Source organism: Leptinotarsa decemlineata, unplaced genomic scaffold (assembly GCF_025532065.1).
Source record: "Leptinotarsa decemlineata unplaced genomic scaffold, Ldec_3_MD MMD2_tig00026336_RagTag_RagTag, whole genome shotgun sequence".
NCBI lineage: Eukaryota > Metazoa > Arthropoda > Insecta > Coleoptera > Chrysomelidae > Leptinotarsa > Leptinotarsa decemlineata.
Window position 1 is genome coordinate 13,415,592 of NW_027412692.1, and position 22,429 is coordinate 13,438,020.

At 38.2% G+C, this 22,429-nt stretch overlaps 1 protein-coding gene across 1 annotated transcript in view; it reads left to right on the forward strand.

Moving 5' to 3' along the window:
* lilli (AF4/FMR2 family member lilliputian) overlaps window positions 1-22,429 on the forward strand; it is a 284,128-nt gene that overhangs the window by 246,568 nt on the left and 15,131 nt on the right. The window contains 4 exon segments of the mRNA XM_074183239.1: window positions 9,757-9,793; window positions 19,390-19,485; window positions 20,772-21,669; window positions 21,672-22,401. Coding sequence (XP_074039340.1) covers window positions 9,757-9,793; window positions 19,390-19,485; window positions 20,772-21,669; window positions 21,672-22,401 — 1,761 coding nt within the window.

Genomic DNA, 22,429 nt, shown 5'->3' on the forward strand with positions numbered 1-22,429 from the left:
AGTTACACCCTGTATAGAGATTATATCCACAGATTCTTCAGTCGCAAATTAATATAGATAGTCTCTTCCAGGATATGCAGATGTACACACATCGGAAAAGTCTAGGGATATTTTTAAAAATGGCAATTTTTTTTAGATCGCTTTAGGGAAAAAAAGTTGACGGGTGATTATTAAACGAATGTAACTTACAACAAAATTTATTGAATGGTCAAAAATACTGAGTGCGCATATAAGCAAAACTTAAAAAAAATATGGCTCTTCTTTGGTACCCCGAAAAAAATCATAATACAAAAAAATTGTAATCAGTACAAAGTATGGCCTCCACGCTGGTTTATTACGGCCCTACATCTATCGTGCATCGACAAAATGAGATTGTCAATGTCTTGTTGAGGTACATTTGCCTATTCAGCGATTAAAAGCTCTCTCAGTTGAAACGTTGTGTGAATGTTCCCCATATGCGGAGAAATTCTTCGTTTAAGCATGTCACACACATGCTCGATGGGATTCAGGTCCGGTGATTGTGCTGGCCATGGCAATACATCAACTCCTTCGTTGGTGAGCCAGTCAGTCACTAGACGCGCGACATGTGGACGGGCATTATCGTGCATTAGGTGGAAGTTTTCACCAACAGCACCAGCAAACGGACGGACGATAGGTAGAAGAATGGTGCCGAGGTACTGTCGAGCTGTGAGGGAGCGATTTGGAAAAACGAGATCGGTTCTGCCGCCGATCATGATTCCGCCCCATAGCATTACTGTACCACCTCTGTATGTGTGGACTTCCTGAACGTGTCTCAAACGTTCATTATTTCCAGGTCGTCTCCACAGACTTACTCGACGAGAATCTGGATGAAATCCAAATCTGGATTCGTCTGTAAACAAAACTGTGGCCCAATCATTTGCATCCCAGTTTTGATGTTCTTGACACCACTCTAATCTTCTACCGCGATTGCCTCTCGACAAAGGTGGGCATCTAAGTGGCCTTCTGTTGTGGAGATCTGCTTCATGCAGTCGATTTCTGACAGTATCACGACCAATGGTTACCTGTTGCGTCTGCTGCAACACGTAAACCAACTCAGGTGCTGTGATTGTCGGTTGTCTTCTTGCGGTTAAGACCAAAAATCGGTCTTGAATTGCAGTTGTAGCGCGTCCTCGTCCTGGATGTTGTTCGGCTGGACTGCCAGTTTCACGGAAACGCCGCCACAATCGACTGATAACACTTTGGGAGACCCCCAAACGAAGAGCTACATCATTTTGTCGCATGCCACCTTGAAGAAGCCCTACAGCTCTATTCATCTCAGCCAATGGTAAGTGATGGCGTTCCATGTTAAAGCACAATATTTCCAGTTCAATTGCTGAGCAAGAACTGCATAGAATGTACAAACTCGACACTTTCAGATTATTCATTTTAGCCGAAAACCTACAGTTTGTAAAAAACTTGATAAAAGAAGATTAGTTACCGTTTTTGCAGGCTTTGTTCAACCCATAGAAATCTACAGGGTGGTCGAGTGTACCAATTTAATCGAAATTAAACGACCTCATGCATTTATTTTTATGATATTTAGTATGTTATAAAAATATCCCTAGACTTTTCCGATGTGTCTATATTGACATTAACTCCTTTGACAGAATAGATCTTTCAATGGATTTGTTTTAAAATTTATGAGGGCCGCCGTTTCTTAAAATATCTAAATAAATTGAGCCAAAAATCAAAGTGTAAAATGGATCTTGAAATAAATCAAAGACACTATGTGTTGTAATGGCTAAAAAGTTCGATAACACAACAAAAACTTTGTAATCAAACTATCACTTTGAAAATCATGCGTCTTTCAATTTGTCCAATTTTGAATTTTCGAATTGTTTTGGTCATCAGTGTATTTTCAAATTTGTATGCTAAAATATTCTCGACTCCTTTATTTTTCACAATGTCCGTTTGTCATAACAAAATCAAATAAATTTTACCTAAAAAGAAAAACCCTCTTACAAATCAAACAATTCTTTTTGAGTCTCTTTTCCGTTATTTTTAAAACGAAAGTAGATCAAACCAGTCGAGATTCGGAATACATATTTACATTCCATTGCATAAAAAAGCTGCCCGCAGAATTATCCTGACAGGTAAAATGGTTTTTCCAAGCCGAACAAAATCCCTTTTATCAGAATGCCAGACATGAATGAAGGCCACCCCCTTGTAAAAGCAATTTAGAGTGGTTGGATATTGCCGAGCAGTGAGAAAGAAACGAGAGGCAATGTGTGTGTGCACAACGAAATCTCTATTTCGACGAAGTTTGTGGGTATAATCGGTTTTCGTAGACTATGTAGTTAAAAAGTTGTTCGATGAAATGAGTAACTTGATTTTCGAAATTGAAAGGTCGGAAATGTACAACAACCGCTGTAGCCAACCCTATAGTTTCAACTGTAGATGTACAGTTTTCTTTTTAATATTTTCAATTTTCAGTTTAGGCCTCACAATCTACAGTTTTTCATTGATGATCCTAGCGCCATCTATTTTAAACATATGGTGCACTAGCATTAATAAATAATCAATAGGTTTTTTTAATTAAACACCCAAAATATTTTTCAGTTTTGAATTTGGATTAAAATGTTTAATAGTTACTATGAAAAGCACTTTTCAATGTATCACAATACTTGCACAACTTACCTAGTTAAGTCAGTGTTCTCATTAGTAAATTATATAATACTTGCTGTCTGAATTGAATATTTTTGATTAATTACCCATACGAACACCACTGCAGATGATAAAACGACTCAACAGCTTGTAAAATATTTTGTTTGCGACCTGTTTGCGAGGATTATAAATCCTCCCATACCAGTTGTGGCAAATCATAACAAAATCACAAAATATTATTTGAGCACTTTATTACAGTCTTACATTTATAATGTGCAATTTATAATGTTTCACCGACATTATGTCGTCTGTTCTTTAGGGTGGGAATTCCGTGTGCAGCAGTCTGTCATATAATATAGCATGTATAATATAGTTCTTACTCTCATTTGGAATTGGCATCACTAACAAACAACAAAAGGATACTGAAGGTGGATGGACGTATAATCTCTCCGTTATTTCGGGTATACCTTCAACTGTGAATTCGTTACAATAGAGTCATAAAAATAAACCCATCGAAGATGACGTTTATACTCAAATACATTTTTCGGTCCGACGATTTATGACGTGATGACGTCTAAGTAATAGAAAATAGTTTTGTCGGTTATTTTCGAAAAACAAAAATGATTTGCAGATGCCGGAGGAAAATAAAATGGAATCGCTCGAGTCTAGACGTTATATTAATGATACAATTATGATAAGTACCACGTAGGTGTGAAGAGTGAAGTTTGCCGTTTCATAGATAGCGCGTAGTGAATTTTAAATGAACGTTCAGTTTTCCTACTCCCTAGCTATGAATATTCAAATAAATGAAAGAATAACCGTTTGACGAACGGATATTCTGTCTCTTCCGATGTTGGGAATATTTATTGGATGACATATCGAGGACATTTTTTTATTTTCAAGGCATTGAAAATATCTAATAGTGTCTATCATTGCCATTGTTTTAACCTTAAAAAGTATTGTGGTCTTTAAGCGTGCTGTCAAAAGACTTAATTACATCAATTGTTGTACCTAAATTTCGTACAAGTGATTTTCTCTGTACGTGATGACTATACAGTGTGTCAATTCCGGCCCCTATAGAAATATCTAAAAGTATGCAAAAATACGTCAAACTTATTTTCAATTGGGGCCATTTTATAGGCTACTTTCCAACTGAAGTTCAATTGAACGTTGAGTGATACCCCATCTTGAAGGTCGTTCACCTTTTCGAAAACACCCCATACTTGACCTTTGCTATCAACAGTTCGCGAGAAATCTAATGAAAACTGTAAACAAGTTCAGGTATTGAAAACACTTCGGTATAATATATTAATATTATTATTATTTCAATTGAAATTATTTAAACTGAAGTCGCATTACAAAACGGTAAATGTTTAAAGTATTCATACTTCTGATATCCAACAAACGTATTATTAGAAAGAATATACCTAAAGTACTTAAACTAGTACTTATACGGTTGTGAAGAATGACAAGTTTGGTGAAAGGTTGTCAAATGATAAAGAAATAAACGTCAATCACTAATTTGGTCGTTCTACTTATTTTTCCACATTCCACAAGTTGAATACAATTCACATACCATAGAAAATAAATGCCCAGGTAAAGCATTCTTCAGTTTTTGTTAAATTATTCTTTATTCATCATTCCCGAAATCATTTCTGGAGGCAATTAAACGATTCAAACAGGTAAATTCATCAAAATCACTCAACCATATATGATTGTTCAATTCTTTGTTGTTTCTATTCTGGTTGATCGTTGCTTTGTAATCCGACGCATTTGCCCATTCTGCTCCTGTGACGAAATACAGGAGTTTTGTCGTGGGGGCGTAGCTTGTTTTTGGCAATGCTACCCACCCATGTTCTTTGCTCATTGATTTTTCCAGATTTTCCCCCCTTCACATAAATCACATTCACATTTTTTGTTGTCTCCTACCCGGGAGATTTTTTTACCACCTAGGTGGATGTTGTTCTTTAATCACACTGCCTCTCTTACGTGGTTATCTGCACCGGCCTGGCCACCGGCGTGAATGGAAGTTTCTTTTGTTTCTACTCTATATCATTTTTTTTCACAAATCTGGAGGACTTCAAAAATGTTTCATTGAAAAAAATAACTCCTAGAAGGTTCACTATCTATCAGTAAAGATAATAAATTTGTTTTGTGTAGATGTAAACGTTTGCCATACTCGTTCGCAGGGAAGCCAAAGGTCGAGGCGATATTCTAACGAAATTTTCCATATCGAACGTTGAAGTACCCAGTTATTTTCTCTCTTCGAAACGCGTTAGTGTCGCGGTGTATTCTCTTTTTCGTGTTGATACCTCTCGATTCACGATAAATATTGTGACAGTTGTATGACAGAACATTCGATGAACTACCGTTCACGGCCTATCTTTAATTTCGAGACGCATATCCATCATGTTTGTGTTTGTAAATATTTGTTCGATGCGATTTAAACGCCATTGAGGCCAACGGCGCGGCGTATCTAAACGCTGCTAGGCCAATTATTTCGGTTAGTTCATACGTTACGGTACTACTTTGGCGTGTCGGAAATCGGGAAACGTAGTAGATAGTTTTCGTTTACGATAGAAGATGTGCGACTTCGCAATCGCCGGCGATGTTTTTTTTAGAAAAACGACAACGTCGCGTCGCTCGATAATTTAGAAGAGAAAGTAAATTTCTATCGTTATTTATGAATAAATATTTTGCACATCGCGAACGGTGGATACGAAGACTCCCGAGAATTTCACGAATAATAATGTTATATCATGTCGATGACATTACTAGGCTTTCACATTACTCGTGAATGGTCGCGGAGATCGGGGATATTTGGATTCTCCAGTGAAGTTATCTAGGTTGATCTGATATGACGTTTCTCCTTTTAAATGTGTTGCAACAGATATTTCTATATGAGATATGATGAGTTCTGAATACAATTGAAAGTGATAGCGGTAGGTATTCGGATTGCTAGTTTGTTTCCTTTGTTCTGTTGCGTTTTGTTAGTTGATAGAAAACTTTTTAGTCATATAATCCAGAAACATCTTCTTGTAGATTTATATACAATTTTGCCACAAGTTTTGAGTAAAATTTGTTATAAAACTTATGATTTTCGCTAATTCTAACCATGCCCTCGCCAGGCTTTACTGATGAGCCCAAAAGTGGCTTCAAAACTTGTATGGGAATACCGTGAAAAACTGAGGAAACCTGCGGGTGGGAATAGGTTGACTATATAGTGATTACTAGGACACTTAGGCATCGCAGAAAGCGAAAGAATGGTCCAAGCACGGACCCTGAACTGAACTCTATATAGGTCCTGAACCAGCTGTGGATGGTAAGGAATTAGATTGGGAAGAGGCCCTAAAAAACATAATTACTGGGAAGACATGGGCGAATATGGGACATCACAGGAGACAAACGATTTATGAACAACCCAAATCATATTCATAAGAATTTGACAAACATTCAGATAGTGACCTGTAGAAACTAGTATAGAGAACCATGTTGTTATAATGGGTGTTATGAAAATTATGGGGTAGACGCTACAAGCCCTTGAGGCCGCATTGTATTCCTGACACTTGGAAGAAATAGACAACTCAAATGTCTCCCAGAAAGGCAAAAAAAACACTATGGCTATATACAAAAGTAAAAATATCCATGATAACATATGAGGCCATAGAATGGTGGACAAGAACAAGGCTACCAAGTAACATGCCTGAGTGTCACGGCAGTGCAGCTCTTGAGATGCACCACTACATATTTATGTACAAAGAAAACCGCGAATGGTGACACAAATGCTGATGCAGAGGCCAACTCCGATCAGCCATCAGTCGGACAGGAAGGAAATCCTTAAACTTCACAACGAACTGAGCTGATCCAGTACTGGAAATGCCAGTGGACAATACAGTATCGCAGTATAATTTCTATGTAACCTTCAAAACTATCACACCAGGCAGAGAGGACTGGAAAAACGGCCAACTGGGTGAAGCCGAGGAAACTTGGTATGCGTCGGCTTAAATCCCAAAGAAGGAGTAGGAGCCGCCATATGAGGAAGCAGAGGAAAGACGGGATTCGCACTCAGCCTCGGACAGAACGCAACAGTGTTTCAGGTAGAAGTTGTCGCTATGAAACACTGCGTAGGAGAATTGCTCAAGAAACCAAAACCATCGCCTTCTTCTCCGACAGCCAGGCGGCAATTGAGGTGCTCAGCTCCTACCAAGCCTTTTTTCGGCTTCTAGGGAGCTGTCTTGGCGTGCTCAATGAGCTAAGCTCCCGAATACTCGGACACGAAGGACACAAGGCTACGATAGGTCCAGAACCCTTCTTTGGGCTGGGCTTCCAGAAATATTGCAGACTTGCTAAACCAAAACCGCAGGGTTGTAAGGGTAGTTGAAGGTCTTCTAACGGGTGTTTGTTGGCTTAAAGCATATATGAGCATTATGGCCCATGCAGGTTATGCCAGGAAGAAGAAGAAACCGCACTAAACTTGCTATTTAAATCCGAAGAACTAGCAAGTCTAAGGCATGGGAGATGCGATAATGAGAAACCAGAGGCTATATACGGTTTATGAAGAAGTCAATATCGAGGCTTTGGAGTCTCATCAAATAGATTACGCTAGATAAAGAGCTTTAATAACCAAGAAGCATCACAATATATCTGTAGAGGTCACAGTGAAACGCTATATGCCAGTTCCACTATCAATCTAATCTACTGTTACAACTATTAGTGGTCTTCTTTTGTTACAATCTCCAAACGTTTCAACTGCAACAGTCATCTTCAGTGGCGTAGTTCAAGTACTCTTATTGATGTATCAACAGTTGAAATCATGTTTGTTGTTGATTTATCGAATTATTGGTTTCAACTTTGTAGGTGTTCATAATTCAGGCTTTTATTATCAGGGATATGAATGGAACTTCAGCTCTGAATTTGTTCAAAATACCTTCTGTCATCGCCTCAATTTTCTGTCACATTTACTGTAATATAACGAGTATAGTTCCTCCTCGAATAGAATCGAATGAAGGAAGTATTGTGTCGTTCGTGAAAGGTTCATTATTTGTATTGTGTTGTGTTTTCGTAGAGCTTTGGCGACGGCCGTTTCTTGAGGATATAAACGCGACTTTTCCGTTGGGAGAATTACTTTTGTCTCGCTAAATCACCTGGCCCGCAGGTGTTGCATCTAACAGGTGGTCCTCCGCCGGTGCAACTCGATAGCCACCTCCGTTCGACGAAACTTCACTCTCGTGGAGTAAATGAACGAATTCTCTTGCGGGCTCCGTTGCCTTTGGATCAATCAATACTTGAGTGATGTTCAACGTGGAATTGATTCAATCGAACAAGCATTGAGTGGTTAGTTATTTGTTTGAAATGATGGTACACATTTTATTAAATGCTCAAGATAACGAAGCAATTGTACTGATTAAGTAATCAGAGGTATTTGATTGTTTTGCCGTTCATGGCCTTTCGAGTCTTTGACTCGAAAAATTCAAATCGCTTTTGTACAATCAGTACAAAAAAATACTTAAAATGTCTTGCCTTCTTGTCTAGCGAGATATCCAAAAATATTTTTATTATATCCCTTTTAAAATTCGACTGTAAAATGTATAAAAATATATAATCATTCGGTGAACGATGAAATATACACTGTTTGAATTCTGAAATAATGTATAAAGAAATTATTTTGTGAAGAGAATAAGTTGACAATGTTACGTACCGCACTTTCAACTAGATTAGCCCCATCTGCCTGTTGGTAGTGCTTATATATCCCAATGGAAGTCTTCGGAAGCCGATAGGAATATTCTCGAAGCGACACGACACCTACAACAAACGACAAGTAGAATTGAGCGCACAGTCATAGTTGATTGACAAAGGCCAGCGGCGGCCGGCATTATTTTTTCAGGGGCTAATTCCCAACAATAATATAAGAATTTTCATTTTACAGACAGTTGTCTATAAAAACAGATAGAAAATTCAATACAGTTAATTGAATACAACTCAGTTTCGAAATTATTTTGAAAGATGTGCCTTTGATTAAAATTGAAAGTTCCTTTTTCAACCGAAAATTTCTACTGAATACTAATTAAGTTGGTTTCTTTACACTTGGGCCACTGTAGGCCAAATTAAAAGTTAAATTAAATCACGTGGTTTTTACAGTAGCGTCAAAACCGTTTGATCCCTTATGATGGATCGTAACTTCCGACCCCAGACCCTATTACGCTTTAGTACACGGGGAGGGCCTACTATGAATGTATTCGCATTACTTTGTTCGATGTTTGAGCACTTGTTGCATAATTGATTTTTGAAGTAATGACATTAGATTAATTAAGTGATATTCTTCACGGATTCATAATTCACTAAATATGAATCATGGGAATACTAAAAGAAATGTTATCGTTGTGAACATCAAAAGTTAAATCATGCATTACGAAGGGAATATACCAAATAAAAAGTTGGTTTCCCATTCAATCTTCGTTCATAACTATATTCTTGCCAGACTAGCAAGGAGCTTATCATTACGTAATCGTTGTTGTTACTCAATAAAGGATTCGCTCTTTTCACGTCAAGAAACCACTGAATTCTCTGTTTCTCTTGAAGAAACAGCTCCAAGGCACGAACATAAAAAGAGCATAAAGAAATCGGAACCGACCAGATTTGAATAGAATAGAACTTTGAAAACGAATCCACAATCAGGAATAAGCGACAAATCTTTGTCTTACCAGGATATTATTATAAGTAAATATCGACAGAACTCACTGTTCTAAGCAGTTTTATCAACAGTGTTAAATTGAGCGTGTAAAACCTTTGAATGTTTGGAATCCTATTTCTTTCAACAGCTCTACTTCAAAAGCAGAAATTAGTGTCAGAATTTTTTCCTCGATTGAAACATACTTGTCTGATGTAGTTTAAAACTGTTTTTGGCTCTACACTTTTTCATTTATCCATGATTGATGTATAAAAAATAAAGAGCCGTAAGCAACGTTAATGTCAATTTCAACGTGCAAACAAGCACGTAAATCCTTTCCCGCGAATTATCCACCCTACCACTCGTGTCGCACATTTCCGTTAACGTTCGTTCAATGTCGTGACGCGGCAACGTCGCCCGCAGAGTGTGTGTAGGTTTTTCTAACGATTATTGTTTTGTTTCAGAGCGAGGACGTCAGCAGCCGGCTACTCGGCCGTCAACGTAAGTATGTCTTGCTGTCTATCAACGTGAACCGGCCCGATTTGTTGTTGAATCTCCGACTCACTGTTGTGGCTCTTATTAAAAGACGCGCTTGTGACAGAAGTATTTATAGAGTTTCCAGGATGATCCTTAGCTTTCAGATTTTAAGTCGTGTTTAACTTTCAGAGCTGTATTTATACATTTTTGTTACGTTAATGTCGAGTGTTTGAGAGGAATCGAATGTTTGAAATGGTTTTGACGGGGTTCGCGGTATAAACGGGGACGACGAATTTCTTTTGTGCGGTTTCGAAATGGAGTTTTCGTGTTTGAGGGAAACGACGAATTCGTTTCTGATATACAGGCAACGTTGCTCCAGTAAATGACTGGCTGTCCCTAACCAAACAAACTATTTCAACGTTAACCTCCATGTTCCATTTTAATGAGGCAAATTCAGAGTAAACTAGAGTCTGGTGCTAGTGAGAAAATTATCAGCCTGATGTGATATCGAGTGGGAATATATGGAGGCTTGTTCGACAGATATATTCTCCGGGATATATGTAGAGAACAGTTCGAAAATGGAAATATGTATAGAAAACATCTAGTTCTGGAAATAATTCAAGGAACGTCATGACTGCGAGCGAAATAGAAGCTGAGGAACACTGACGAGATGGATTGATCAAGCCAATGTGAATGTGGATAACATTGAAAAGGTATTAATAACGATTAGAAATATCCTGCTGAATCAGCAAGTACAAGTAGTCGATATTCTAAAAGCAAGTGAATTTTCTTGGGCGTACCATTCTAGGATTGAAATGAAAACCGAATCAAAGAATATCGAGTAGAAAACTGACCTAGACGAAAGGATCAGACCAAGGTGTGGAAGTTCTTTAGATTCTACACGAACAACGAACATAAGATTTCGAACGAAAGCCTAACCCCTTCATATATGTTGATTCTCAGAGAACGACATACAGCTCGATTATAATTCTGATGTTAGAAGCTCACAACAGCACACAGGAGACTACATTATCGAAGGTGATTAGTGAATTAGTTCCGTCTTCTCCCAGAAACAATATAACGTATTAAATGCTATGCAATAGCATCTTCGGACTTTACAACACCGGAGATTTTAGCCTTGAAGCTGAGCTCCGAAGTGGTTGACCCACAGTAATCCAGGACGGGCTTTTGAGAATCCTGGTGGAGACTAACCCATCACGAACGTTGCGTGAGATGGCGGAACAACTGGGCGTCAGCTCCCATGCGGTTTTTGATGGTTGGAGAGGTTGAAAAGCTCGGAAAGTAGGTGCCCCACAGTTTGAACGATCGACAGATCGTTATCCTTTGCTTTTGCAAAACCAAAACGATCCTTTCTTGGATCGGATCGTGACGTATGATGAAAAGACATTCGGGATAATGGTTAGACACCGATGAGCTACCCAGGAACTTACCAAAGGGAAAACCCACCAAAAAAAGACCATGGTTACAGCATTGTGTTTAGCGGCTGTTGTGATTCACTATTACTTTCTGCAACCAGGTGAAACTATCACAGCAGAGTCCTATTGTGAGAAAATCACGAAATGTAACGAAAATTCCGGCGGCAGCAGCCTGCACTGGTCCACACAGCGACTCGATTCTGCTCCACAACAATGCCCGTCCGCACGTTTCACAAATCACCGTGTTAAAATTAAACGAGTTGAGCGTCGTAGCTTTGCCTCACCCACTTTACTACCCAGACCTCTCGTTAACCGACTACTAAATACCAATAACTTTTTCACCGGTAGAGTCTTCGAAAATCAGGACCAGGCAAAAACGGTCTTCGTTGACATTATCGAATCCAGAGTTCATAATTTTCATGCTGACGAAATTATTCGATAATAATGGGTGATTTTTTGCTGGTATCTTTTTGGCAACACTGTTTTTGACAGATCACGCGTGAATCATGTCTTGTGTCATTGTCAAACTTGTTCAGTTTGATCTATAATCGACTTACGAATGAACAAAGCTTGTAAATTATTGAATTTTATTATCAAAATCCATGTTCGATGAAGAAAGTGCATTGTGCACTTCTTCCAATTTATGAGCAGTTTCGTCGGCCTACCAAGGAAGCTATTCGGAAGCTTGTGACTAAATTTTGAACCCAGTTTACATTATTGGACATTAAACCACCAACACGCAAACGTAGAGTGAGGAATGAATAAAATATTGCGGCTGTATTCGCCAGTGTTCGTGATGACCGTGAAATGTCGATTCGCCGCCGTTCGCAGCAATTGGGCTTCTGTTAGTCCACTACGTGGAAAATTTTGCAAAAGGATTTGGGTGTGAAACCTTATAAGATACGGCTAGTGCAAGAATTGAAACCACACGACCTCCCACAACATTTGGTGAATGGGCGCTAGCAAAGTTGGAGGAAGATCCACATTTTTATCGAAAAATTGTGTTCAGCGACGAGGCTCATTTCTGGTTGAATGGATACGTTAACAAGCAAAATTGCCGCATCTGGAGTGAAGACCAGCCACAAGCATTGCAAGAGCTACCGATGCATCCCGAAAAAGTCACTGTTTGGTGTGGATTATGGGTCGGTGACATCATCGGGCCGTACTTCTTCAAAGACGACAATGGCCGGAACGTTACTGTGAATGGCGAGCCACACGACACGCGAAACAATGGCCAACTTAAGAACCGCCTTCGGTGAATAGTTTATCTCACATTTGGGGCCCGTCAATTGGCCGCCTAGATCGTGTGATTTAACGCCTCTGGATTATTTCTTGTGGGGGGTCATGTTAAGGCTCATGCCAACAAGGATAAACCAGCAATAACTGATGCTCTGGATACACTAGATGCACTAGATACATTGGTCGATGTACTGTAATAATCTACTCTTTTAAAATGTATATATATTATGGAGGATTTATCAATGAAGAGACGATTAGGTTGATTGAGGGTCAAGTCAACCCTTCTTTCGACCCTAAATTTTTGCATATACATAAAAAGCAAGGCGGTTTTCTGTAATTAATATCGAGCCACAGATGTTGGTGTGTTTCGATGAAGTAAATTTTCAGAAAGTTTATCGTTTTTACCATAATTTTACGACTAGTTGTTGGACAACTTAATATCGCAATTTTTTATCTTTATGTTCGGGCTTATTGAAACTGGCGTTCAGAGTGTTCTCAATAGACGTTCAACTTCAGCCACCTAGCACTTCGTTGTTAAACTTTGTTTTTCTATGCTTAATAACATCAAAATACGATTGAGATTCTTTGTGGACCTCTTCAAAGTATGATTGACTGTAGCTCTTGAAACTATGGTCGATTTATAATATTTTTTTTGAGAAAATACACTGTCAAGCTTCATAAAGGCGGTTTTTAACAAACGGCAAAAAAGAAAATATAAACAGACAGTTTCAAAATTTTGAGACACGATCACTTTTGTGTCAGTATTTAAATTTTTTCTATTCGGGAAAAATCCAAGCAACCATCAACCAAACCGTTCCTCTAAGTACTAATCTGAATATACAATAATTCAAATTCTTCTCCGTCAGAGAAACCAAATTATTCTGTTGTGCCTAATAACTTCATCATCAGTAATCCAATACGAATCTGAATCCGCGTGGTCGAATTATCCCGTTCGGATCATAACATAAAAAGCCCACATCAGTGTCGACCATTCTCTTCCACCGCCTCCCGAACGACTCCGGATTACTTTCACCTTTTTCTATCGCTTCATCATCTCTCTCCGTCCACTAGAACTCATTCAAGTCATCGATTAAGTTGTTCCCTTGAAATTAGGAGTGAAACAACGGTACGGCACGATAGTATCGAAGCCGTATTTTTACGGCTTCTCGAACATTCGTCTTCTTCTTTTCTTCCGACGGCTCTCTGTGCTTCGGAGAACGGTCGTTATGGCGGCCACCCACGATTATCAAACATGCGATGTTTACCGAAGAATTATTAATGAAATGTTATCTGCTAGTTAGATCGTTTGGTTAGTCGTGAATAGATTTCATTGGTTTGAGCAGTTGAAAATGATTTTACTATTTTTACTATCAATTTTTGCTACAAATACTCCAATCTTAATGGAGTATATATGTTGGTTAAAAAGATATACTGATAACTCAAGACTGAAGGTAATAAAGTTTGTGGATCACAACTGGCTCAACTCATCCAAAATCACGGGATTGTCGAATTTCAATACGACATTATTAACTTGAAAAGAAATTATGTTGATGTAGAACTAGCCATGGACATACGAAAAATTATGGACTCAGCAAACCAACAGATTGTGTTGAAGTGAAGTGACTTCCCCTCCAACGACAGTGGCACACACAATTCAAATAATTGGGTGATATAAAACCAAGAATATGTGAAATTTCATACATTCATGGAAACTAGGGAGATAGATGTGATATTTTCATTGAAAATACAATAAATACTAAGTTAATTTGAAATTCAAATATGCATTGCAACAGATAAAAATACTGCAACAAAACGATATGTTTCTGAGAGAGAACTGCTGATCTTAATTCTGATATCATATGAAATATGAACAAAGCATTGTGAAATAGGAACAGTACAAAAAAGTAATGTAATGGCTGCATAAACAAATGAGGTTAAGCTTTAGATGATTGTTTCAGAAAGGGTTTCCTTTCTGTTGGTTTTTGAGAGATGATATCATGCCCATTGAATTCTCGAGTCCATTCTGAAAAAATATTTCAAAAGCAGTGGAAGTTGCCAAAAAATACACTGCATTTTTCATCGAACAATCAATCTTGATATCATCAGGATCTTGAATTTTATCATAACCAGCATTGATATTTGAGCTCTGATCCTAAGAGAAATAGTTTAGGAAGTATATTCATCTGGATTATTTTTTGTGAGGTCATCCTTTTTAACCATGTTCAACTGTATTCCTTCCCAACTTCAAAACCCCTCAGTGAATACGGTCTCCCCAGTTTCGTACTCTGGGCAACCCCTCAACTATCTTACCAAATTAATTCACTGGAAATGTTTGTTTTGGTTCTCATTTATAATCCAAATGAAGAATTATTGGACAAGGAATCGTTGCATTTCCAAGATTATTACCTTAGCACTTGAAAAAGCTATCATTTTTTATTTTTGGAAGCAGCTTATCTGAGAAGGATCGCCGTTCTTATACGTGTTGAAAACTTCATCAGAACTAATGTGATACGAAGGCGATTATTTTGCGCATCTGCTCTCTGTCCACCTGTTGTAATCGTTGTACATTATTTACTATTACTATCGTTTGCAAAATCTTATTCCGTTTAGTTGTTAGGGTGTCGATGGCGAGTTTAGTGAAGTATTTTACTTGTACTCTAGTGGTAGTTAGATACATTGTTCGGGTGCTAAAAGAAATAATTTATGTAGAAATGTGTCGATGATTTATGAAATGATTTCGATATCAAACAGGCGATGTGCATAATGGTATTATTTCATTTATTATCTACTCGGTGAGGAATTCAAAAGGAGTGAACTCAAATATACAAGGTCTGTTTAAAAAAGTAAGTGAATGTTCAAATTTCGCGGTCTACGTATATTAGATTAGCGACTTTTATATTTTTTATGTTTCCACACTTGTTTGATTTTTAAGAGGTATAGGATTTGATTTTCAAAACAACAAAAAATTTCAAAAAATTGATGAAATCTTTATTGGAATCGATATAACGATCAATATAATTCAATGTTTGAAGATGATTTCATGTCAACGTTGTCCGCGGCTCCGCGGACCAAATTCTTTCAAGTGTTACTCCACGTGTTACTCCACGTAGTGGAGTAACAGAGGCCCAATTGTTGCGAACGGCGGCGAATCGACATTTCACTGTCATCACGAACACTGGCGAATACAGCCGCAATATTTTCTTCGGTCCTCACTCTACGTATGCGTGTTGGTGGTTTAATGTCCAATAATGTAAACTGGGTTCGAAATTCAGTCACAAGCTTTCGAATAGCTCCCTCAATAGGCCGACGAAACTGCCCATAAATTGGAAGAAGTGCACGATGCACTTTCTTCACCGAGCATGAATTTTGATAATGAAATTCAATAATTTGCAAGCGTTGTTCATTCGTAAGTCGACTCATGGGTAAATTATAGACCAAACTGAACAAGTTTGACAATGACACAAGACACGATTCACGCGTAATCTGTCAAAAATAGTGTTGCCAAAAAGATACCAGCAAAAAAAATCACTCATTAGTTTGAAGAAGCCATTGTATGGCGAAATACGTGGTGCGTTTTTGTAGAACTGTCAAGTGAAAAACTCACAAAGTTATTTTATAAAAACGTCAAAGCTTTATCCCTAGACTTTACCAATAATCGAATACTATAGGTATGCCATGGTGGCTTTTTTTCGACACTAGTTCGTTTTCATCCACGATGTGATAAACTGATCAACCGAATTCGTGAAAGTGAACACCACTGTGAAATAAATCCTTATGGAAAAATAGCTCACGCTGTCTATGTGCTCCTGCAGCTAGTAGATTCTAGATTCGCTGCGACATCCACATGCCTGCTGGATCACTGGTAGATTCCGTTTGGAAATTTATGGCGGATCAATTAAACCAGAGGACATTCCCGAATGACCTCTGCGATCCACTGTTTTGTCTGGCGAATGAATCTTGATTGTAGCATGTGTTATCTACAGAATTCGCTTATTAAAATTTTGGTGGCGTGCTCGTGTGTGTTGGGCATCGATTAAAGGGTGTTCAAAGGATCATCAGTACGGAGCGACTATAAAATTGCACACGAAATGAAAGGTAAATGATTGCAGTGAACACGCGGATTGTTTTATTCAAAATGATTCGCATACCCCATTGATTGGTGCACGTAGAAATTCACCATTTAAGTAAACAATACATCTTTGGTGTGCCAAGCAACATTATTTCGCAAATTCATAACTTCACACACAGTAACACACACTGGAACACAAACTGGAAGAAAACAACAACTACTTTCAAGTTTTTTTCTTTGCCATAACCCTAGTTGTATTTGCAACAACTTTTCTTTTCTGTACTTTTTTAACATTATTTCAAGTTCACCATGTTGTGTGGAACTGTTATTTTCAGTTCTGGAAAACTTTGTTGAAGAACGTAATGGAATTGAATCAAATATCATTCACACTTACATCGAAGAACCCAACTTAATTGGTAAAATGCGTGTAGAGTGTGTTCTGGTGTGTGGAAAATTAGTTTTCGTTGGATAATATTATTTTTCATAAGAGCATGAACATTCTATTGTTCGTCATGTCGTTCCAACTCTCGTCAGAATATACGATACTTAATAGAAAGGGGATTATTTTCTAAAAACCTTTATCCAGTTGTTAACAGACGATCTCAATAAATCGACCGTGACTGTTTTAGTTGGCTTCTTATTTCAGCTATTCCAATACATTATCAATGTTTCGTTCAGTTAAGCCGCGTTAAAGTTGTTTTATTTTTTCGTTCTTTTTGAATCTCGCTAATGAGAAAAATGAGAGTTTCGTTGTATCGGATAAACGTTGAATTCTTTCCAACTGGCACGTCGTCAAATATAAATTACTTTTCAAATGGAATATCACTTACAGCGGATTGGATTCAATTATTTCTGGAGTATTTGTGAGAAGTATGGATTTTTTATTCAGCTCAGCCTGATCAAATTGAGAAATGACAAATATTGTACTTTATGTGAATGAGTAAAGTACAGTTTTCCCTTGTAAGCTTCTTTGGTAGGCAAACTTTCTCTTAGTACATCGGAAATTTGTTTATAAGTTTGTATGTCAATATATTAACAACACCTTCATTGAATCTGTTTGCATAAAATGGAAAAATATTTCTATTTCCTCCCATATGCCTTTTATTCTTACACCTCCACAAATTGCTAGTTCCAACTTTTGCTTCGTTGACGTTTTTACAGAACTTTTTTTGAAAACCGAATATTTACTTCATATCCAAACTTCTTCTTGATGAGTTCCCTGTATGTATTGACAGTAAATTGATTCTTTCTGTCTCTGAAGTAAATTGTCTTGGTGTTATTTTTGACCAGCAGCTTGAATTTTGCAAGCAATTAGGTGTCGTCGCAAAGAGAATCGAAAACTATGTTTTGTACCTCTCTTCTCCCCTAGCATACCAACTATGCTGACATAGTTTATGGACATTTCTCATCATATGGAGGGCGTGTGAGATTGCAATAAAATGCGAAATCAATGCATTTGTTTTATAGGAAATGCAAGTTTGAACAAAATAAAGTTGAGTATAATTCATTAGTTTTTCAAATTCACTTCGAATAGTATTCAATTTTGATGTTTCAAATGTTGGGTTTTAATTTTTAAAGGGATTTGTTTCTAATTCACATATTGGCAACAGCGCCTATATCAAGTTGGAATAATGTATACGTACCTAGATATTCTACTTTAAAAAAGTTAAATTATCTATATAAATCAACAATTAAGGCAAAATATAAATTATAGTTCAATACCACCTCCACAAGCCACATAAACAACAGTTGTTTTGTTATTTATTTATATAGAGGAAGATAGGTTAGGTGCACAAACTGTCATATGTTAAAAACAGTTCGAAGGGAGGACATTCACAACAGATCACTGGGGAAAATTAATGATAGATTCTTTATTTCTGTCCATCGTTGTTCATTTTTAGAGGCATCCTTTTCTTGCTCAGTACTTCATCTGCCAAATAATATGCCATAAGAGTATCGAAATTTATCTGCTCCAACTTTAAAGAAAAATCTCAAAGAGGCTGTCTTAAATGGGCATCTAAATTCAATGCATTTTAGCAAATTTTAATCCTGCCGGTTTGTTTTTGCTTGCCCTGTTTTTTGGACTTGGTATCATTTTGAATGGTCTTGGTGGTCCTTGCCAGGGGATTTCAAATAAGCAACCGTGTTAGGAATCGCACGTTAAAAAGTAAGACCTCATCACCCTCAGGGGGGACAGCTGAATGACGGAAAAACATATCTCAAACAGATTTTGTATTTTGGGGTTCCTCACAGTTGAACACTTCGTAGTTTTTCTTCTTGGATCCCCGAGAAAGTTTCCGCTTTTTATAATTTTCATTATATTCAGCGAGTTGCTTCCAGGTCAATATACGATAAGGCTATAATAGTAAATAGTTTTATTCGTTCGAGTTGGGATTTTGCATATTTGGCGAAGTGCCATTTTCATTCTTCTTCTTTTACGTGACGGGATTCAGTTTATTGGACTTTTCCGACTATTTTACCCGTTTCTGACTGACTAAATACTGCAGTGAACGTCTGTGCTCTCACTCCCACCCATCAAAAATGATTCATGTGGATATATAGAAGTAACGGAGACGTAATAATCTATGTCTCGTCCGTTCTGAACAGGTCGCGCGTAATAATTTCGAGTCCAGACGAGTCAACATTTTTCAATTATGCAATGAAACTTTTTTTTTTCTGAAAATATTTCCCCTATATTATTTTTTTATGTAAATTGTACAAATTGATGATGGAAGATAGTAGAGTTGCAAAATTTCATATAAAACAAAATTACCAAAAGTTTTAAAAATTATTAGAATTAGTCATCAGAATTTCAAGAATTCTAGTTCTGTCGAACTAGTCATATTACCTTCTACATAATATTCTTTTTTTTTCAGTGATGTGAATGATCTAAACGATGATCTCAAACTATCAGAGGAGAGCGAAGATGATCAGAAAGATCCGTTACCTTCATCTAATCTGATAGTAGAAAGGTACGTATATATGTGGGAAACAAAGATTAATTATATGTTTATTTTTAGTTGAATTGTCAGAAATATTTTATGAAAAACGTTTAGAAAAACAACTTGTTGCGAAAATTATTCATATTAGGGTCGTTGGGTGCATTATTTTCATCAATTTCAATAGTGTTTGTCATCCAGGTTACAATTGCAAAAGTTTCAAATCGACAGCATTTACCGTTATTAAGATACGCGGATTTAAAACTGCGCATTTGTCGAAAGCTAGCGTGACGTCATGAGATATGTGCCATTTTTTGTACAGAGCCTGAACTTGAAGCAACGTTCGAATGAAAATGTGTTTAGTCGAGGAAAATTTTAAAACAGACACAGGTGGACTGGAGTTTTATCCGTGTTTCAGTCACCTAGTGATCATCTTCACTGCTTAATCTTCCTCTTGAAGATGATCACTTGGTGATCGAAACACGTGTCAATGTTTTAAAAATAACGGATAAAACTCCAGTAATATTCATTACTATAACAGATGTTCCAAACAGTGCATTACAAGTGAAATTCATTGATTAAAAACGTTTTTGAACTCCAATGAAGTAATCAAATTTTTGCAGCAATGAGAAATAAAAGCGACGCGATATATTCGAGTGTATTTTTATTTAATTAATGAAGTTTTCTCTACCCTCTTCATTATCATTTAAAATTTTATTACTGATTTGAAATAAGGGCGACTCATTTACATATTTACGTTGCATAACAATTTGCAAGGATTTGTTTACTTTTTTATTTTTAATAACAGTTACAAACCAATCGTTTGGTGTGTTTCTAGATGAATAAGTATACTCATGTACTAGAAAAAATTTTTGGAGAATTTTTTATCCTCCTCAACTTCGATAGATGACTACGCCTCCACAGAGACGTCTGAAACTAACGGATTTTCCTAGCCGGCTCTGCATTTCGTATATCTGGTGACGTCACGTCTTTCAGCAGATACATATTTTTTTGAAATAGTGAAGATAGTAAAAAAATCATTGATCTTTCACTTTTATGTCCATTTTTTATTAGTAATGGAAAATTCTAATTTCTGTAACCCAACTATAAATGTGATATGCACACATCAGAATTGCAGCACCTTTCTTGACGCTAGTTTCTTCATCCAAGTTGGCGTCATGAGAATATGCATCCTACATGATTGCTGAAATACGCTTTGATAAGAGTGTTTTGGTTCTGGTATGTAGGGGTAGTGGCTGTATTGGTTTTAGTTCTCACCAATTTTTAATGTACATTCTTATCCTTAAATATTATTTCAGAATGCTGTCGCCACTTGGTGCAACACCTGCCATTCACACTTCCAAAATGGAAAGGCCTCCCGAGCCTTTGGGTCCATTGCCAACTTCTCCGATAGCTAGTTCTACCAGCGAGTCCGGCTCGGAATCAGCATCAGACAGCGATTCCAGTAGCGACGATTCGGGCGACGAAAACCCGACGGCGGTAGCTTCCAAGTTACCTTCTCAGCCCGATCCAGTTTCCTCCTCTCCCAAAGATGAAGAACAGAAGCTGCGATGGAATTTAGGCTCTTTCGTAATACCCAATAGCCAGAGTACTGTGGAGCCTACCACATCTCCCGTGAAGCCTTCAACTCAAGCAGTGGAAACGAGTCCCGACGCTATGAACACTTCGCTAGACGACTCCGACGAAGATAAGCTGATGGCTGAGGCTAAAGCGCTGGCAGCTCTTAAATCGATAACCTTGCTGTCTAGCCTGTCAGAGTCTGACGACAACAGCAGAGACATTAGTTTGAAAAAACGAAAACGTACCATACCCCAAGTTACCAAACCTCCCGTTAGTGATAGTGAAAGCGACGACGAAGACAAAAGGACTAGCAATAAAAAGCCGGTTAGTCGCGCTAGCCCAAGGACAAAGTCTGTAGATACGCATAGTGACTCCGATTCCGAGCGGCCTCCTCCAAAACCGGCCAGTCCCGCGAATCCCACCGTCAAACCAAAATCTCCGCTACCGATCGCAACTCCCGAAAAAATATCCAAACCCGGTCGCGGTAGGCCTAAGAAAATCAGAACTCCTGCCGGGCAGGAGGAGAAGGAAGTGAAAAAACGCGGCCGACCAAAGTTAAACAAATCCAGATGTTCTTTGAGCGAGTCTTCGGACGCTGGCATCAAGAAAGCCAAGAGGGGCCGGCCCCGAAGCAGCAGCACAGACCGCGCTCGGTGAGTACCTCCGACGAAGAGGTACCGGAAAAGTGCCCGAAACCAGCACCACGGCGAAGGCGCACCAAATCCAAGGCGGCTTCAACAAACAGTTCAGACTCGGATAGGCCGAGCTCGAAGCCAAGGAAGTTCAGCACGAGCAGCGGCAGGCACGAGTCGGAAAAAGAAACGCCCAAGCACGAAACCCAGAAAAAACCACACAAGCTGAAGGATGACCGCAAACGGTCAAAGAAAGAGTCTGATGATGAATGGGGCCAAGAGAATAAAGCAATGGTTAAGAGCCATTTCAAAGATGACAAAAAAGTGGCGGAAACCACTAAGATCAAGGAGGCGACTTCTCCTCCGAGAAGAAAAAGTAGGCTGTCTGCTTCCAAGAAGCACACGGAGCCCAAATCAGCAGTATTCGTTCCGTCATCTGATTCAAGCAGTGATAGCGACACTAACGCAAAAAAATCCCTCTCTAAACCGAAGTTCAGTGCGCGCGCGTCTTCCGAGGAATGTTTGAAAAGGCTAAGTGATTCAGACAGTGATATTAACATGGTTTCGAAGAAAACTCCCGCCAAGATAGACTCTGCCATTAAAGTGGATGAAAATAAGAGTATCGCTGATAAAAAAAAGAGTGATACACTCCGGAAACTGTTTACCCCTAAGAGAGACTCTGAAGGAGGGAAAGGGGGTGGAAAGGGCGGCGGGAAAGGAGGCAAAGGAGGAAAAGGTATGACTCGTCATCATTGTAAAATTAT